We start from the raw sequence: 16837 nt of genomic DNA on the forward strand, positions 1-16837 counted from the left end.
AGTGTTGCTTTAGATAATATTTTATGACGAATTTTGTGAAAATATATTGTCAAATATAAAAGTCTTACATACAATTGCATGATTTTGGCTCTAAAAATTAAATCTTTCTTTACCGCTTCCTTTCAGTCAACTTTGTAATTGGCTGTTGAAGCTTTCCATATCAGACTTTATCGAACTTGCATACCTATATACATATACATATGTATGTATGTACATATATCAAAGATTTTAAACACCAAAATTGTACTGAATATGCATATAAAATTTATTTTGAAATATCTGTTGCTACATTCAAAAAAAAAATTAAATATACTCAACTGGATGTACACATGTGAAAGTAACCATTTTACAATGTTAGCAACAGTACAATGACGTACTACATATTTTAGTGCTTAAAATTAGTTAATATTTAAGTTTCTTACATCAAATCGAAAAAAGCTAGCTACACCGTGACTGTGCAACCAACATACCGATATACGCATATACAACTAATTCTCATCATCTTCAATTTTCGGCGCCAAATAATAGCGGATGTGTCCCAATTCGGCTATACGATATTCAACCACTAGCGGCACATCGGCCGACATCGACAGCTGCACTTGATTTGAGAGTGGCGTCGCCTTTGTGAATGCGTTCAGGTAACGACAAGCGAACGTTAATACAACAGGCTCTTGCATTTCAATCACAATTACTTCATCATCCTTGTCAACGTTTAAGTTTTGTGCCAATTTCACATTAGCCGAACCAACATCGCCGGATGCAGAGAACTTTACACCTTCCTTTGTACAACAAATAACAACAGATTCACTGAATTGTGCTAGATCACGACAGATGCGTGCAAATTCCATTGCTGGCATGCGTACAACGCATGAATAGTCAGTCTCCGGTATACCCAGATGTTCCTGATCTAAATTCATCAATTTCATTTCGTAGTCGGAAACTTTCTCTTGGTTTTGAGATTCGAACATAAATGTAACTGTATCTGCATTATCCTGTGCTTTAATTGTTACAGTATCATCGTTGTTGGCACATTTTAGAATTTTAGCCATGCTGCCTAAATTCATTCCCATTGAAAGATTCCGATCACAACGGAATTTATCAAAGCCATCTGAGCGTAATGTTAAAGATACAAGTGAGACGTGAGAATTATCCATAGCTTGTAACTGCACGGAAAATTTAGGAATCAGTACTAGTAATACAAAATTTGATAATAATTTGTGGACCAACCTGTATGCCGGAATCGCTGCAATCAAATGTGCCTTCGTTGAGCAAATCTTTAATGGCGTCCAAGATCTTCTTGAGTGTAGTTGCATTATTAAGACGCGCTTCAAACATTGTGCCGGTTTATTGTGATTAAAGATATACAACTTGAAATATACACAAATCAAACAAATCTACTTTAGCTAATTCACAGTGTGAGATTTCACAACCAAGCGACACGATGTAAATTTTTCAAATGATCAATTTTACAAATTTTGCACAAGAAATGAAGGGAAAACGCTTGTTTTGGCGCCAAATGTCAAAAGAGAGAGAAAGAGAGAACGTCAGCTGCTTTGGCAACAATTGTGACATCTGGCGCTTAATAGCTTATTAATCATTCCAAGTAAAAGATTGGAAATATTTGCAAATAGAACACAATTGGAATTGCAAATTAGGCTCTTTAAGTAAAAAACTATAATAGAAAATTAATAGAACAGTCAAACAATTGAAAAATAAATTATTTAATAATAAGGTATTGGTTAAACACTAATTATTAAGTAATTGTATGTAGTAATTTAAAATTGTCGTTTAAAGCGTCTTAATTCAGTCCGGCCACACACATTAATTTCCAATTGTTTTGTTTTTGTGCAATTATCATTTCTTTTTACCGCATCATTTGCCGGACGAACGTTGCATTTTTTCACAGAATTGGTTGAATTGAACATAGTGGAATGTGTAAAAAGTGGTTGCAGTAAAAATCGCATAAGCATTAATATTTTTTACGGTGAAGTAGGTGTCAAATTCTAATTACTCAGCCAAAAATTATTGTAATTTCATTGCTTTAAAGCAATGGCGAATGATTACTATGCAAACGTAACTGGCGTCCCTTCGTGTTCATCCTCACGCTGGCTAACAGAAGAGGTTTTCAAGCTGATCGATATGGTGCAGCATGATGAGGCCATTTATAATCCGCGCCATAAATACTACTTTTGTCGACCATATGTAGAGAATTTCTGGCGTGAAGTTGATCAAAAACTTGAAAAGAATCGTAAGTAAACGATAACTGCGTAGTTGTAACAAGCACATTGTTATACTTTATATTTGAATTGTAGCTGGCGCCAGCCTTGCAAAATGGACTAATTTGCGTATATCTTTTCGCCGCGAGTACACAAATTATCTAGAAGAAAAGATACCGCCCTGTTGGACTTATTTTGATCGCATGTTTTTCTTACATCCTTATTTAAGGAAGTAAGTGTGTTGTTGAAATTTAAGATTAGTGTTTTATAATATAAAAAAAACTTAACTACTTTTTTTTTTTAGAAAACATACACCACCCAAATCACTTGACTCACAAGTACAGGACGCCTTAGTACGTATCAGCTCTTTATCTGATCGTTTGCAGCGAGAGCGCACAGCAGCAGTGGCTGCCAATGCAGCTGCTGCTCTTAGCGGTAATAACGTTACAAGCGATGTACACTCGTCAGTTTTACATTCTCAGCAAACGCATCAGCAACCAATCGATAATTACTTGGAATATTTTGATGATGCCGAGCCGAATAATTCCGATGATTTAGATGATGTTATGGATGATGAGCAGCGAAATCGCTTTCGACATACAGACGGACATGTGCATACACTCAACAATGATATTAAATCGGAATGTGATGATGTTAAATCGGATGTTGATGATTATGAGCCAGAAATTGCTGCTGTGCGTCAAGAGGAGGAAGATAATGAACTTGAAGAGATGGAAATGCGTAATTTCATGATGGATTCATATGCCAGCAGCAGCACCACCGCAATTCCATTAGAAGATAGACGTGCACAACTACGTATGCAACAGTTTATGCGTTTGCAATCACGCTCATACCAAGATGAGTTTCGCATTAAGCGACCACGCTCGCGCGATAGCATAAGTAGCACACATGCTATTGCTGCTGCCGGCAATTCGGCTAATACAGCTGGAAGTAGTTTACATACTAATCCACACCCTAGCGCTCCTCCAATACCACCGGTTAGCGCTAGTGGCCATACACGCATGCATAGCTCCCAAGTCAGCACAGCAACAACACATACAAATATATCCTTAGTACGACCAACGCTGGCAAAACCAATGGAATTGGTCAGCACTACCACAAGCAATTCTGGTCCTGTCGGTCTCAGTGTTGGCGCTGGCGTTAGCACAGGCAATGCATTGACAAATAATCCAAATAACGAAGCAGATTTGAATGCGAGTAGTACATCGAATATAAGTAACCAGGTTGCAACAACTTCGACTGCTATGAGTCACCAGCATCACCAACGCCACTCAACTGCTAGTCATCACACACACAATTATAGTCATCATAGTGCCGGTGGCAGTGCTAACTCACATCATCGTTTAGAAATTGCCTCAATATCGTCTGGCACGTCTGGCGCTGGTTTGAGTAGCAGTAGTGCTGCAAGTGCAGCGGTACCGGTGTCAACATTAGTGAATGCAGCCAATACAGCAGCGCCTCCACCTACGCCTCAGTCACATGTGGAGTTATGTGACTGCAAAACGGATCCGGACGCTATGTTCCTCATGAGTTTGCTGCCTGATATTCAAAAATTGAATGGGCGAGATCGTGGTAAAATTAAGATTGCCTTTCAAAACATACTGCAGGATTACTTGTATCCCGATTAGGAGTAAGCATTCTAGAGGAGCTACCAATAAACCGTGATTTTACTTTCTGTGGTTGAATTTGTCGAAAGGTGTGTTGCTGTTAACAACAATATCACCCCCATCTTTTTTTGTTACTCATAATGTTTTGTTTTTATTGCAGATAAGTGATTTCGAGTGTTAAGCAAACTAATTTTGGTGAAAAATATTGCTGACATCGAAAAGCAGATGAAACTTCTATCCATAATAAAGCTTTTAAGTGGATTGCTGTTGTTGCCGTTAATGTAAGTTCTAAGCTTATTATTATTGAACAGCATAGATACTGAGTCACAGCGATTAGTATGTAAGACATAGAGGTACAGACCAAATAATAACATTTAATGTATGTAGGGTACATAATTCACCTTCAAGCATATATAGATTTAATACTTTTAATATTAGTTATAGAATATTCACAAATGTGATGCTTGATTTAATTTTAATACATATGAAAACCCTGCAGTAACTATTTGGGCAATTCACAAGTTCAAGAAAAGTATAAACATATATTTTCAAAACAACTATTTAAAAAAAGAAATATTTTTATCAAACGAAAAAGAAATATTTCAAAAAACAAAAATATTTTCAAATTAAAAAAAATATTTCAAACAAAAAAAAAATTCAAAAGAATTGTACATATTCAATATGAATAATTTGTTAAGGTTAACGAAAAATAGCTTAGAGATGACACCATATTACTAGTATAGTTATTTCCTAACATCAGCGATTTTGTGAATTGCCTTAATGAGAGAATAGCTGAAATCGAACATTTAGATCTTTTTTGCCAATTGCTGTTATAATTATTATTTTTTACTTTAAATTTACATATTTTAATTTTATTTGACTATATTTTACTACATTGGATTATTTGATTTGATGTTTTAGCTTATTTAACAAAGCCACTGTTTGTTCTTGAACTCTACTTAGGCTAATATAAACTAAAAATTTCATGCACTCCGGCTATCAGCTTCTTGACAAGCATTACTTCTCTAAATATTTCAAGTCAACATTATTTGTTATGTTTTTCTCAAAAGAGGATAGCGTCCTACTTTAATAGCGTTCAGCAATAACATGAAATTCTATTGTTGTAACACGTAAGGTCATTCCCACAAAAGCTAGTTCTACGTTATGGGAATTGAGCCGTATTTTATCCGGTCAATAGCTGTTATTTCGGCGATCTAACCCTGTTTGGATAGGTAAATTTTAGGTTAGATGGGTTATCCATGCCTGAATGAAAAAGAAGCGACAAATCCGTAATAAATCCGCGATTATTCGAAAGCAATACCTGATTAATATCACTTTTGATATTTTTATATGGAACAAACCTTCCCCTTCTCTTTGAGCTTGTTCTATGAAAAGACTAATTTTACCAACTTTTCTGTCCGAAAAATAGCAAAGAGCAATTTCCGGACAGCCAAGCTCCTCCAGCCGTTGCACCAACCGATCCCAGCTTAGGTAATCAGACGCCCCCTTAAAGTCAACAAATATGCCAAGGATATATTTGTTGACATTTTCCCTAACAGTATTCTGTACATACATCCAAGCATCCTCTACACTGCGTCCTTCCCTGAACCCAAACTGCCTATCCGACCACATACTCCTCGTTAGCTCCTGAAGCCGTTCCACCATTACTCTTTCCAGCACTTTTCCAAGTACTGGAAGTAGACTGATGCCCCGATAAGAACGAGGATCGCTCCTGATCTTATCAGGGGACTTCAGGAGAGGAACAACCCTAGTTTTTTTCCGCTCACATGGAAAATATCTCTCCCAAACGCACTTATCATAAATAGCCTCCAGGTATTCAGGAATGAACTTCCACAAGCTTTTGCACATCTCTCCGTTCAAACCATCAAAACTAGGAGACCGTTTAGACCTAACTAGGCCAAAGGCGTACCCCAACTCCCCATCATCTAATGGAGGGACGGGTACCTCCGGTGCTTTAGGTACCTGCACCTCGGACCTGGGAAAGAACGCACCTAACAGAACCCCCGCACACTCTCTCCACGACGATAACAGAGCGTCATCGACGCGAAGAGAGGTTATTGGTATATTGATTAGTCCCTTTTTTATAATTTCTTTAATTTCTTCTGTATTTAATGCAGCTGAGTAAAAGTTTCCATTTTTTGCAAAGTTAATTGTTGTGGTTAAGTCTAATAATTCTTTATGAGTTTCTTCGAGAAGAAGTTTTGATTTTAAAGTTTTCGGATTAAATTTACCTATTAGTTTCTCAAAGTTTGAATTTATCGTTCTTTGCTGGTTATTGTTTTCTATAATATCATTTAGTGCTGTTTTTATTTCTACTAGATCGTCATGATCTGGTACTCCTGTGATAAATTTTAATGCTGAACCTAGGAAATCTATACTTCTGGTTCTTCGTTTTTGTAACAACTGGCTTTTTAATATTTCTATCCTATTGATTAGGATATCCTCCGTAGGATCTCTTTGTGTTGCTTCGAGCATTCTGTCACCAGACAGATTAGAATGACCGCTGGGCGTCTTCTTTATTTGAACGTCAAAATACAACTGAACTTACATAAAAGGAAAACATAAGCAATCGTAGTTTACAGCACATTGTATGTTAAATGAGAGAATAAATAAAGAGATACATATATGAGAGAATTATAATACTAAGACTAAAATCTAAGAGTGACAATTCCTTTAATTATGTAATAGGGTTGTAGGATTTTTGTAAGGTTTCTTACATGGAACAAATAGTCTTCGTTTTCAAACAGATATGAAGGATCTGTTTCTGTCAGTATATATTTTTTGTCTTTAATGTCCGTTATTACTAGTGCTAGGGTTGTCCCTATCATTTGTAAAACCTTCCCCGTGGTTGTTAAGATTGTTTCCTCACGATTTTCCTTGATTATATATTTAACGTAGCGTTTTGTATATTTTTCGCGACGGCTTGATTTCTCGTAAATTATTTGTCCTGGAATATATGTTTTATTTAATCGTTTTTTATTATGATATTTTAACATTGCTTCTTGTTTTATTTCAATTTTATCCTTTATTTCAGGATACTTACTTCGTTCAAAGAAAACTTCCACCGGTTCCTTGTCCGTTACTGAATGTATCGTCCTGTTATATTCTTTTATAGCCTTAAATAATTGCTCTTATGCAGTTGTGCCTGTGTCAGCTGCTAAGGCTCTAGATATTTCAAGTATTGTACTGTGCAAACGTTCAACTTGAGCGATCAGTAGAAAAATAATGAACTTAAACTTAAAAATTCAATTTTTTAATGGAGATCAGTCCAAAAATAATGCAACTAAAATATAAATTTATCAAAATTAATTCTTCTGGTGGGAATATTTAGGAAAACATTCTACACATACGGGCATGTGCTGCAATTCGTTTTCGCATGAAATTGTCAGCGAAATCGTGCTGACATGTGCTGAATTTCACTGATCCGTTTTCGTTTTCGAACATCAAATCGCAACGATTTGACATGTGCCAGAAATCGAAACCGCCATTTGTTTTCCATTTTGAAATCGTGAAGCTGCGGGCACGCGAATTTATTTATACTTTGAAAACTGGATAAAAGAGACTGTTTTATATTGGATAAATTGAAAATAAAAGCATCATGACTTGATTCGGGGTGGCACGCACAGCTGTTATACTCATTTTATAGTCACATACCTGCAAAAGCGTTAATATTAATTTTGTATATACAATAGTATGAAAGCCATATTATTTAACTTACTATCATAGCATTGACGCTAAAACAACCTTTCCTATTTAAATATAAATGCTCATTGTCGCAAGGTTTTAGTAATTTGATGTGAGTCTCGTCGATGCAGCCAATAACGCCAGGTATAGCAAATTTGTTGTAAAAATGTAAATTGGACTGACGAACTTCATAATGTGTCCTTCCAAACTTTACCCACTTTGGACATTGTGTTCGCTCTAAAACGTTTAACATCTCTTTTAAAATTTTTGACACCGTCGTCCTATCACATGCAATATGTGAATCCTTTCCAATAGACCGTTGGAATCCTCCTTCCGCAAGAAATCTCAACGTGGTTGCTAATTTCAACTCAACAGGTATGGACGACAGATGTATTAAAGGCTTAATATCGTTAACTACATTCCGAAAGGCTTCTTTGTTTATCCTGTAGTACGAAATAAAACTGCAAGAAGATGTTGTGTTTTAATTTTTAATAGAACGCCTTGCGCATGCACTTACACAGGCTCTGGAATATCCAAAGGATTGGAGTGGTCTCTTAAAAGTCGTCGCGCAACATTTTCATCACTTTTCCAGTTCATTTGATTCAATAAATAAGCAGAAAGAATGAAAACGCTCATTTTAACACAAATCTTCAACTCAAAATTAAACAAATTTTTTCTTTTCTCTGACAATCAGCTGTTTCGAACTTAACTTCGAACTTCACTGAAATCGCGTGGAATTCAGCACACCCCAAACTAATTCATGCGATTTGCAATTTCGGAAACGGAATGAAATCGCGTGATTTCCAGCACATGCCCGATAGTTGTGATTTATTGGGACATATTGGGCAGTAGGTGGTGGTCCTTTTTAAGCTCTTTCTGGCTGTTACCCTATTAGTAGATTTTTTTGACATGGCATAACATAATACGCAAGCACGCCTTATTGTTTTTCCGTTATCGTCCTTTCTTTTTTCTTGAAAATGTTTTCCTTTTGTTATGGGTTCTGGAGACATGAAATCCAACAAAGCATTTGAAATCGCCTGCCGAAACTTGTTTATTGAAATTTGTTTGTTTGTAGCCTTTTTATATATTATAAAGGCATTTACGACAGACATTCCAAGTAACAGTTCAAAAAGTTTAAGGTTTGTTTCGTCGAAAAAAGATCTTTTTTCGTGAATTTTTTTTTTTTAAATTATTGCTGTAGATTTATTTTACTTATTATTATATGAAAGTTCAACACTTGAAGGATACTTAAAAAAAGTTTTATCGAAAAATAGCGAGGAAAAACGGATTTATAGTCGATCTTTTCAGGCACCTCAAAAGTTGTTGTGCGGTGACCAGCCTACAGCATCACTGGATCATTCGAAACCAAAAAATCAAAATGCTTTCTTTAGTTTAATAGTTTATCTTTCAATTGACGTTGAGTTTTTTTTTTAATTTTTGGTAACATTTTCAAGCCAAAATGACGATTTTAGACGAAAAAATCGACTTATTTGTTATTGTAAAATTCTTAGAAATTAAAATTTTTGGAAAAACTCGACGTCATTCGAGAGCTATATATATGTAGAATATTTGTACAAAATTTCAAAACGATCGATGCAGTAGTTTTTTCTGTAGGCTGGTCACCGACTTTAAAAATGGCATATTTGGGGAAAATCGATTCAAGTACACTCAGCGCAGGTAGCTGGAAGTACCGTTATTCAACCTGCTGTAACTTCGTTAGTTTTTCTCCGAATGACCTAAAACTTTAACACAATATTCTTGAGATGTTGATGGTTCAGAAAAAAATAAAAAAAAAAAATGAAAAAAAAAAAAAAAAGTTGTCAAACCTTACCTTGCATTTCTGTGTGATCGTGAGTGCGTAAATTCTACTATTTTTATTCTGTCTTGTTCCGCTGTAATGTCTTTTAATATGAGTTGCGCGAATACTTTGGGATAATTGACAAATATGTGTTTAATTTGTGGTTGAATTTTGTGCCAAAGTTCTAAATCAGAGTGAAATGCTTCATAACCTTTGGTTTTAATATAGCTCTGATATTTTTCATTAAAAAGTCATGATCTTTAAAGGTGTTTAATAATACCTTCTTTGCATAAGGATAATCACTTCTAATATAACTACTTGTGGCACCAGTATCTACACTGAAAAAAACACTAGTAAAACCAAAGTATTCTGCATTTGCCACAAATACTTTTTGCATTAGAAACGTGCCCAAATACTTTGAGCATTTGTTTTAAAAGTGCGAGCACTGTTGAAGTAAATGCGTCAAGTATTTAAATTAACAGTGGAACACTTTTGATCGAAATACGGGGCACTGTTGTAGCAAATACTTATACATTTATGTTAACAGTAGAAGTATTTGAGATTAACAGTAATTGCTCTTGATTCAAATGTAATCGTATTTGTTTTATTGTTGTGTTTTATATAGGCAATGTTTTGAATATATTTAAGTCAACTTCCTTTGGGTCATTGTAGATGCATAGTTGATCTTGATATTCATGGATTGCTCCAGTTCCTTGGGTAACTTCCATCTGGGCAAGCCTTCTCTGGAGGTCCTGAATTATTTCGTTAAGAGCATTTGTCTCTGGTTGATTAATTTTTGTGAATTTAATTTATTATTTCACTAATTTTAATTTATATGGAATTTATATTCCTTGTTGATTTATAGGACTATATCCTAGTTTGAATTGACTACACTTTGAAGGATTTTGTTTTGAATCCTTTTTGATGCGTAGCTCCACGTTGGGCGCCAATTAATATTTCCTGATTCAAATTAATCAAAAAATATATTTTTTAGTTCTGTACTCACACGAATGTTAGTATCAGAACGTTCGTTTATTCAATATACTTAACTCACATTTCTCACTGTGTTTATTATTGGTTGAACTTTAAAAAGTCGATCTCTATTCTGCCCTTTTTTGTCCATAACATCAACCAAATGTAAATTATTTCTAATAGAAAAAAAACGTTTTCTGGTCATATTCTCTCTGAAAAATGATATTCCAAGCGAAGGATCGTAAAACATTTCAACACTCGGAAATTTTAAAACCCCCATCATTATATGATGTGCAAAAACAAATCGAACTTCATTGACTGAGCACTCGGTGAAATTTAATTGACCTTTCTGTTGAGCATATAAATTGGTATGATACGCAGTTCCAATGAAGAAATCATCAGTAAGGTATTTTTTAAAATATGAATATGTTGTACCAATTTCAATATCTGCAGCATCTTGTGTACGTTCAAACTGAATTGCTGTCGAAGAATGTTCTATAAGATTTTTTCTCCAAGAAATAGCTTTCTTTGCTGTGAAGGTCAATGGAATTTGTATGCTTGACCTTGGCTGCTCATTATCAACTGATATACCCATTCCAGATATTTCGGCCTCAGTGATAAGCGGCAATTCCAAATCTAACACTTCATCTAAGTCTTCACCGACATCTGGAATAATTTCCCGTTCTATCACTTCAAAAGTATTTCCATCCACCTTTTCGACATCATATTCCACCATATCTTCACACTGGCACTCATTTCCATCTTCAATATCAGAACAATTTGCAAGAATTTCAAATATCTCATCATCATTTAAAGCTTTATATGCCATATTTTCTGAAAATTCATTATAAATAACCAAACTTTTATATACATTTTTTTTTCTAATCGGAAAAAAAACTTACTTTGCGGGTCAATGTCAATTATATTCGACAACAATATATTGGGAATTATACTTAGGTATACGCTAATTACTTTTTCTTTGTTTTTTTTTTGATAAGAAGGATTATTTAAACACTATTGATTAACATATAATTTTGTCGAACACTTCTGATAAATTCTAAATACCTAAATTTATGTTGAAATATAGCCGATCGGACAATCTTGTTGATAACCCAGCAAAAAGATCAAATTAACTAAGTAACTAAAATTTAGAAAACTGAATGTAGCTTATGTTCATTAAAATGCTCTCTGCCTGACTAACTAATTTAACAACAAGAACTTATGAGCACGTTTACAGTTACTTTTTTGACATGAAAAAGCGCGCTCATCCAAAGTCGAATATATGTATTCGACAAATCCACTGAAAGGGTTAAACGGTACGTCTGACCTCTATGGCTGCTTATACAATAAAAGACAAACGTGTTACTTAATACACTGGTATTTATATGTTTACTTTACATATAGATTATTGTTGAGTGGCATATGGCGTGATATTGTTTGGACTTTGTACCTAAACACGTGGTTACTGCGTGATTGCATCCTTCGGGTGAGCGTTGTTGCTATGCAATGTGTAGCATGATGTCATGGTTAGTGTTATAGATATTAACTCGGGCGCCAGTTTTCTCCCTACGCGATGGGAAGATTAAAAAAAGCTGCGCTGTGAAGTAACTTCTTGCTGATAAGTGAAGCTTCGTCAACAGAGTGCACTAATTTAAGTAAAGTTGGCGATTTCGTATGCTCGCGCAGGTAGCGTCACATACTTCTGACTGCGATAATGCTGGCTCACATATTAACTCGATGGAAGCCTCTGCAGGTTGCACTGACTCAGTTGAGGTAAAATGAACTGATGTAGGAAATGGGGTTAATGCTGTGGAAGGTAAATCTTTAATTGTATCAATAGAAGGCATATGTATGTATATTGCTCAATTTCAACATCCACGTTAATGATGATTCAACGACGATATTTGAGTTCTGCTTATTAGAGAAAAAACTCCACGAGTCGGTCATAATGTGGATACATTTTGTGTAATTTTTCTAAAATGATATTAAATAAATACAATATGGACTAGCTTAATGATAATTCACCTTATTACCTTTTACTTCGGAGCATGCATCTCTTATATCAAGTCATGCGCCTCTTGATTTTTTCCATTCTTCTGCTTTGTTGAAAGTCGCCCTCCAATACCGAACATTCCTTAGTTTCTTTCTTCTTCAAATACAGATAAGCGAAAAATTATATTTTTCGATAGATAAATAAATAATTCATTAAAATTTTTATTTATTTATGACAACAAAATGTTATTAAAAAAAAATAAAAAAATAATACATTACTTTTTTACACTGACAAAAAAAAAGCTGATTACTGTTTACCATGTAACGACAATTTGTCAGAGGCTCCCATGACCTTCGGCTCATTAACAGCATCTGGTGGGAGTTGATTATCTGACAATAGAATTTACTTCTCTTATTGGCATTGCAGGCTTCCTTTACGTTTTTAAACTTTGGTGCTTGATATTGATATTGTTGATGCAAATATGTAATTGACAAGAGATGCTATCGCCAGTGACCCAAATACATATACGTAGGTGACCTAACTGTAATGTGTAAAATGTGAATAGGTCGTGGTATATTATATACAGCCGAAATAATACCAAAGTGAATATCGAATCATTGAATAAAAAGTAATATTTTATTGAACCTTTTTTTCTTAAAAGATATATACATATTGTGAGTATTAAAAAAATTGAAAATCTGGTCATCAAATACGCACTAACGTGCAAATTTTGTTGCATTGGCTTAAACAGCCTGTTCCGATGAACAAAGCATGAAAAATTATAAGAACACACGTTTGTTGTTTTGAAACGCATACAAATGGCCTTACATTTAATATGAAGTTGCTCCCCACGATTTTTTATTACTTCGGCACATCTGGACTGCATGGAGTCTACAAGGGTGCGACATCTAGAGAGGGGTATATTTTCCCAAGTATTCTTTGCTGCTCTCCATAATTCTTCCAAATTTTGTGGCTTGCATCCCTTATTCCCTTTTTTACATCCATCCATAAGTGTTCGAATGTTAAGGTCTTCATTAATTTCACATTTTTGCTGCTGTTTTTGAGGTATGCTTTGGGTCATTATCTTGCTGATAGACCCAACGTAGTGTCAATCGTTAAAAACCACGTCAAATTTTACATAGAAAATGCGTCCATAATGCCGGTGATCTTTATTAGAGGCCCTACACCATTCCACTATGGCCGAAATTGGGATTTTAGCGACAAAAAATACTTCCTGGCAAGCTAGCTTCACCAAATTTGGTGTGTAGATTTCTAATGATAAAAAAATCGATTTGAAAACAAAATGGGCGGGCCACGCCCCTTTTTTTCAAAGTAGTGGCAAAATGTACTTCCTGGTACAAAAAAGCAACTTGAGAAAAAATTGAACGGTCCACGCCCTTTTTTGTGTATCCAAAACCCAAATTGTCGCCAAAAATACTTACCAAAACGCTGGCTTCATCAAATTTTGAAAAACTTCTTCTGACAAAAAAATTTAGAAAAAATTATTAAAAAATATATAAAATATTTTATTTTTTATATTTATAATTTTAAAGAAGTTGTAAATGTATGGATTAATCTTAATCTTTTTGATAATTCCAATGAATAATTATTTATCGACTCTGCATCGGAATCATAACTATAATTGCAGCTGGAGGCTTCTTGAGAGAACGATTCTGGTGGCAATTACTTCTCGAGGAAAAGGAAGTTTTTTTGAACTATGTACGTTCTTGCAAACATAAACTTGAAATATATGTTCCGGCGATCTATGATAATGTCAAGTATGTTGTGCACTTTTGAATCCTTTCGAGCGTGACCAGTTCGATCTTTTTTATAAAATTTGTTTCGCGCCTCAGATGCATTTTTCAGGACTCCAACAAGCCGACAATAGACGAATGCACTAATATTTTGTGTATTGTCGGTGAATTTCGTAGTTTTGGAAAAATATTTCACTGGTTTTAATGCAATAATCACGAAACCTTTCCATCAATTTCAGGTTGTTTTGTGTAAATGTTTCAAAAAATCAATATTTATACCAGTAATAGATGCTAAAAGGTCGGTGCGAGAAAATGCTCTTCTAGCTGTGTTGCCATCGTTGGTGTTGCCGCTGCCATTTGCTTTCGGCTTATCGACATGAAGCCCCATTTGCAGCAAAAACTCTTTTTGAATTTTTTGTTTCTTTTCTAAATTATTTTCTCTTCTCTTCTGAGAAACTTGATTTTTTCAAATCTAGCTTGTATGAAAGTTTTGGAAACTAGAATCCACGCATGGCGCTTAATCCATATTTCAAACGATCAAAGTTTCTTATAGTTCGAAATTCCTTTGGACCGGCATGACAGATGGGACATTGCTGTGCACTTTTAGTTTCTGTCAACACATTTAAGACTTTCCCATCTATTAATGTCATATATAAATTATATTTTACTTTAATTTTTTCCTATTAAAGTGATTTCAACTCCTCAATCTGTTTCTTTATGTTGTGGTTTTCAGTTAAAATGTGCTCTTTTGTTTCTTTAACAAACTCCACTTTTAAAGGTCTACAAAAGCGTACTGACTGAGGTGTACGGTTTACCCAAATGTTATACCCTGCTGATGAAATTATTTTTATTGGAATGACTGATGTCACAAAAAGGGAATGATCGAAACTTTCCGAAGTATTTTCCACAAATTTTTGTTTAAACAAGCTGTGACCGGTAGAACCATCAAACCCGTAGCTCGAAATTAGGATCGATTCTTCAACATCCATTGTACACAATACTTCATCTTGATATTCAAGAATTCTTTTAGCTGTGTGGTCTAACAAATTTTGCAACGACACTTCGACAGAGCTTTCATTCGCTTTGATTTCATCCGGTCTACATTTCAATTTGCTTTCATAAACTTTATCATAAGTCGGATAAATACTACAATTGTGTTTTATGTTTAATTGCCGCATATTTGAGTACACCTTTTTAGTTAATCCGTTTTCTAACACAAACATTAGAGCTTCATCAGGTGATACTGGCGTAACTTCTTTATGGCTAGTATTAAGAACTTCTCGAATTTTGGATGGGCGATTTGGAGATGTAGCAACTTGCTGTAGGACAAATTTCAAATCCGTTGCGTGGGATTTTTTGGCAGATATAGAGGCAGCATGAACTAATAATTGCGCATTGTCTCCTTGCTGGGAAGCTAATTCGGAAGCTAATCTCCTTTTATTTCTTTCGCAGCTATCATCATACGTCAGTTTTGGTCGCCCAATAGTATTAATCTTTTTCGGTATTACAAAAATTGTTTCTCCACTCAACCATTTCTTATTATATTTTCTAAATGCATTCTCATTTCTGGATTGTTTATTCCATTTAAGTTTAATAAAATTAGATAAGTTCCGAGCTTTAGTACATATCAATTTACTTAATTCACTGTCAATTGTATGAAATCTTTCCTTTTATGTAATTCGAAACATTCCTGTTGTTTCTCAATCAAAACTCAAATAGTTCAGAATTTTTGAACCTGAGTGTTTCTACAAAAGTATTAAAAATTCGTTCATTAGCAGTCAAATGCATACACTTTTACCATGACATAAAACTTGAGTTTTCTACAAACAATCACATGTAAATAGTTCCAATGACACTTCAAAACAATTTTAGTTTTACTCCACGAAAAACGATAAAACTCTTCACAATTTCACAAAAAAATACATACAAAAAACCACTAAAATTAGTACGAAATAAAAACATTTAGCAAACTATATTTGTATGTAGTAAAATAACTCACTTCGAGTAATAGAACTCATATTTACAAAGTTTTTTTACAAGAATATATTATTAAAAAACAGTTTTTAATTTTATAAAAATTTTGCTGCTTCACTTGTATTAACACGTACTAAAAAATTTGTAAACATTACCAGCTGTTTGTACATAAACAGGGTTGCCAACAGTAATTTTTTTTTTTTAATTTTTTCTTATCAATATGTTGGGTATTGAACACCATCAAAATAATTGCAAAAATTTAAATTTGAAAAATTGACTTTTTGCCGCTAAAATCGCAATTTCGGCTATAGTGCAATGATGTTTGGAAACACTTTGTTGATGAGCTCCTCTTTCGTTGAGACGAAATTGCAAAAATTTGGCGGGAACGAAATGAATCTATAATTCGATTGCGTCGACAGGAACATGTTTGTCGATTGATTACACGATAGGTCGATCGTGGTATTACTTGTAGTGTTTGCCGGAAATCGCCTGAGAGTAAAATCAATGCACCCCCAAAATGTCTTGCGTCATTACGCAGATCTTTCATAGTGCGATTCAGAGCTTCTAACGCGCGTTTATGCAACATTGTGCATTCGTCCCAGATAATGATTTTGCTTGCTACCAAAACTTTGGCCATTGCTGAATGTTTCGCTATGTTACATGTCGGTTCTTCAACCGCTTACAGGTTTAATGGCAATTTTAATGCAGAATGAGCGGTTCGGCAACCTTCCAACATCGTTGCCGCTATTCCAGAAGAAGCAACTGCTACAGCAATTTCTGATCTTGGCCGAACTGCA

At 34.6% G+C, this 16837-nt stretch overlaps 3 protein-coding genes across 4 annotated transcripts in view; 1 reads left to right on the plus strand and 2 right to left on the minus strand.

The window, feature by feature from the left end:
• Positions 1 to 241: 241 nt before the first annotated feature.
• On the minus strand, positions 242 to 1488 carry LOC126753394 (proliferating cell nuclear antigen). Its single transcript, XM_050464799.1, has 2 exons — positions 1228 to 1488; positions 242 to 1163 (listed from the first exon to the last, which is right to left on the minus strand). Exons 1-2 carry the CDS (start codon positions 1333 to 1335, stop codon positions 489 to 491), a joined length of 783 nt encoding a protein of 260 aa, XP_050320756.1. The 5' UTR covers positions 1336 to 1488; the 3' UTR covers positions 242 to 488.
• Positions 1489 to 1873: 385 nt separating this feature from the next.
• The window catches only part of LOC126753378 (uncharacterized), a 63164-nt gene continuing 48200 nt past the window's right edge, over positions 1874 to 16837 (plus strand). The window contains exons 1-5 of one of the 2 annotated variants that reach the window (XM_050464773.1): positions 1874 to 1989; positions 2048 to 2248; positions 2313 to 2448; positions 2521 to 3933; positions 4005 to 4418. In XM_050464773.1, the coding sequence (XP_050320730.1) occupies positions 2050 to 2248; positions 2313 to 2448; positions 2521 to 3865 (1680 nt within the window). In that variant the 5' untranslated portion in view covers positions 1874 to 1989; positions 2048 to 2049 and the 3' untranslated portion in view covers positions 3866 to 3933; positions 4005 to 4418. Of the gene's footprint in view, positions 2249 to 2312; positions 2449 to 2520; positions 3934 to 4004; positions 4419 to 16837 lie in introns of those variants that run through there. The other variant, XM_050464772.1, reaches the window with a different exon arrangement.
• Positions 7493 to 8364, minus strand: LOC126753396 (putative nuclease HARBI1). The gene is made up of 2 exons (XM_050464805.1): positions 8067 to 8364; positions 7493 to 8010 (listed from the first exon to the last, which is right to left on the minus strand). The coding sequence occupies exons 1-2, from the start codon at positions 8183 to 8185 to the stop codon at positions 7575 to 7577; spliced, it is 555 nt and encodes a 184-aa protein (XP_050320762.1). The 5' UTR covers positions 8186 to 8364; the 3' UTR covers positions 7493 to 7574.

This window comes from Bactrocera neohumeralis, chromosome 3 (assembly GCF_024586455.1).
Source record: "Bactrocera neohumeralis isolate Rockhampton chromosome 3, APGP_CSIRO_Bneo_wtdbg2-racon-allhic-juicebox.fasta_v2, whole genome shotgun sequence".
Classification (NCBI taxonomy): domain Eukaryota; kingdom Metazoa; phylum Arthropoda; class Insecta; order Diptera; family Tephritidae; genus Bactrocera; species Bactrocera neohumeralis.

Bases quoted from the DNA above. Each gene is read 5' to 3' on its own strand.
- LOC126753394 (XM_050464799.1), bottom strand. From the start codon at position 1,335: ATGTTTGAAGCGCGTCTTAATAATGCAACTACACTCAAGAAGATCTTG. The intron at 1,164-1,227 runs GTTGGTCCACAA...TTTTCCGTGCAG, and splicing joins GCAGCGATTCCGGCATACAG to TTACAAGCTATGGATAATTC.
- LOC126753396 (XM_050464805.1), bottom strand. From the start codon at position 8,185: ATGAGCGTTTTCATTCTTTCTGCTTATTTATTGAATCAAATGAACTGG. The intron at 8,011-8,066 runs GTAAGTGCATGC...ATCTTCTTGCAG, and splicing joins TTGGATATTCCAGAGCCTGT to TTTTATTTCGTACTACAGGA.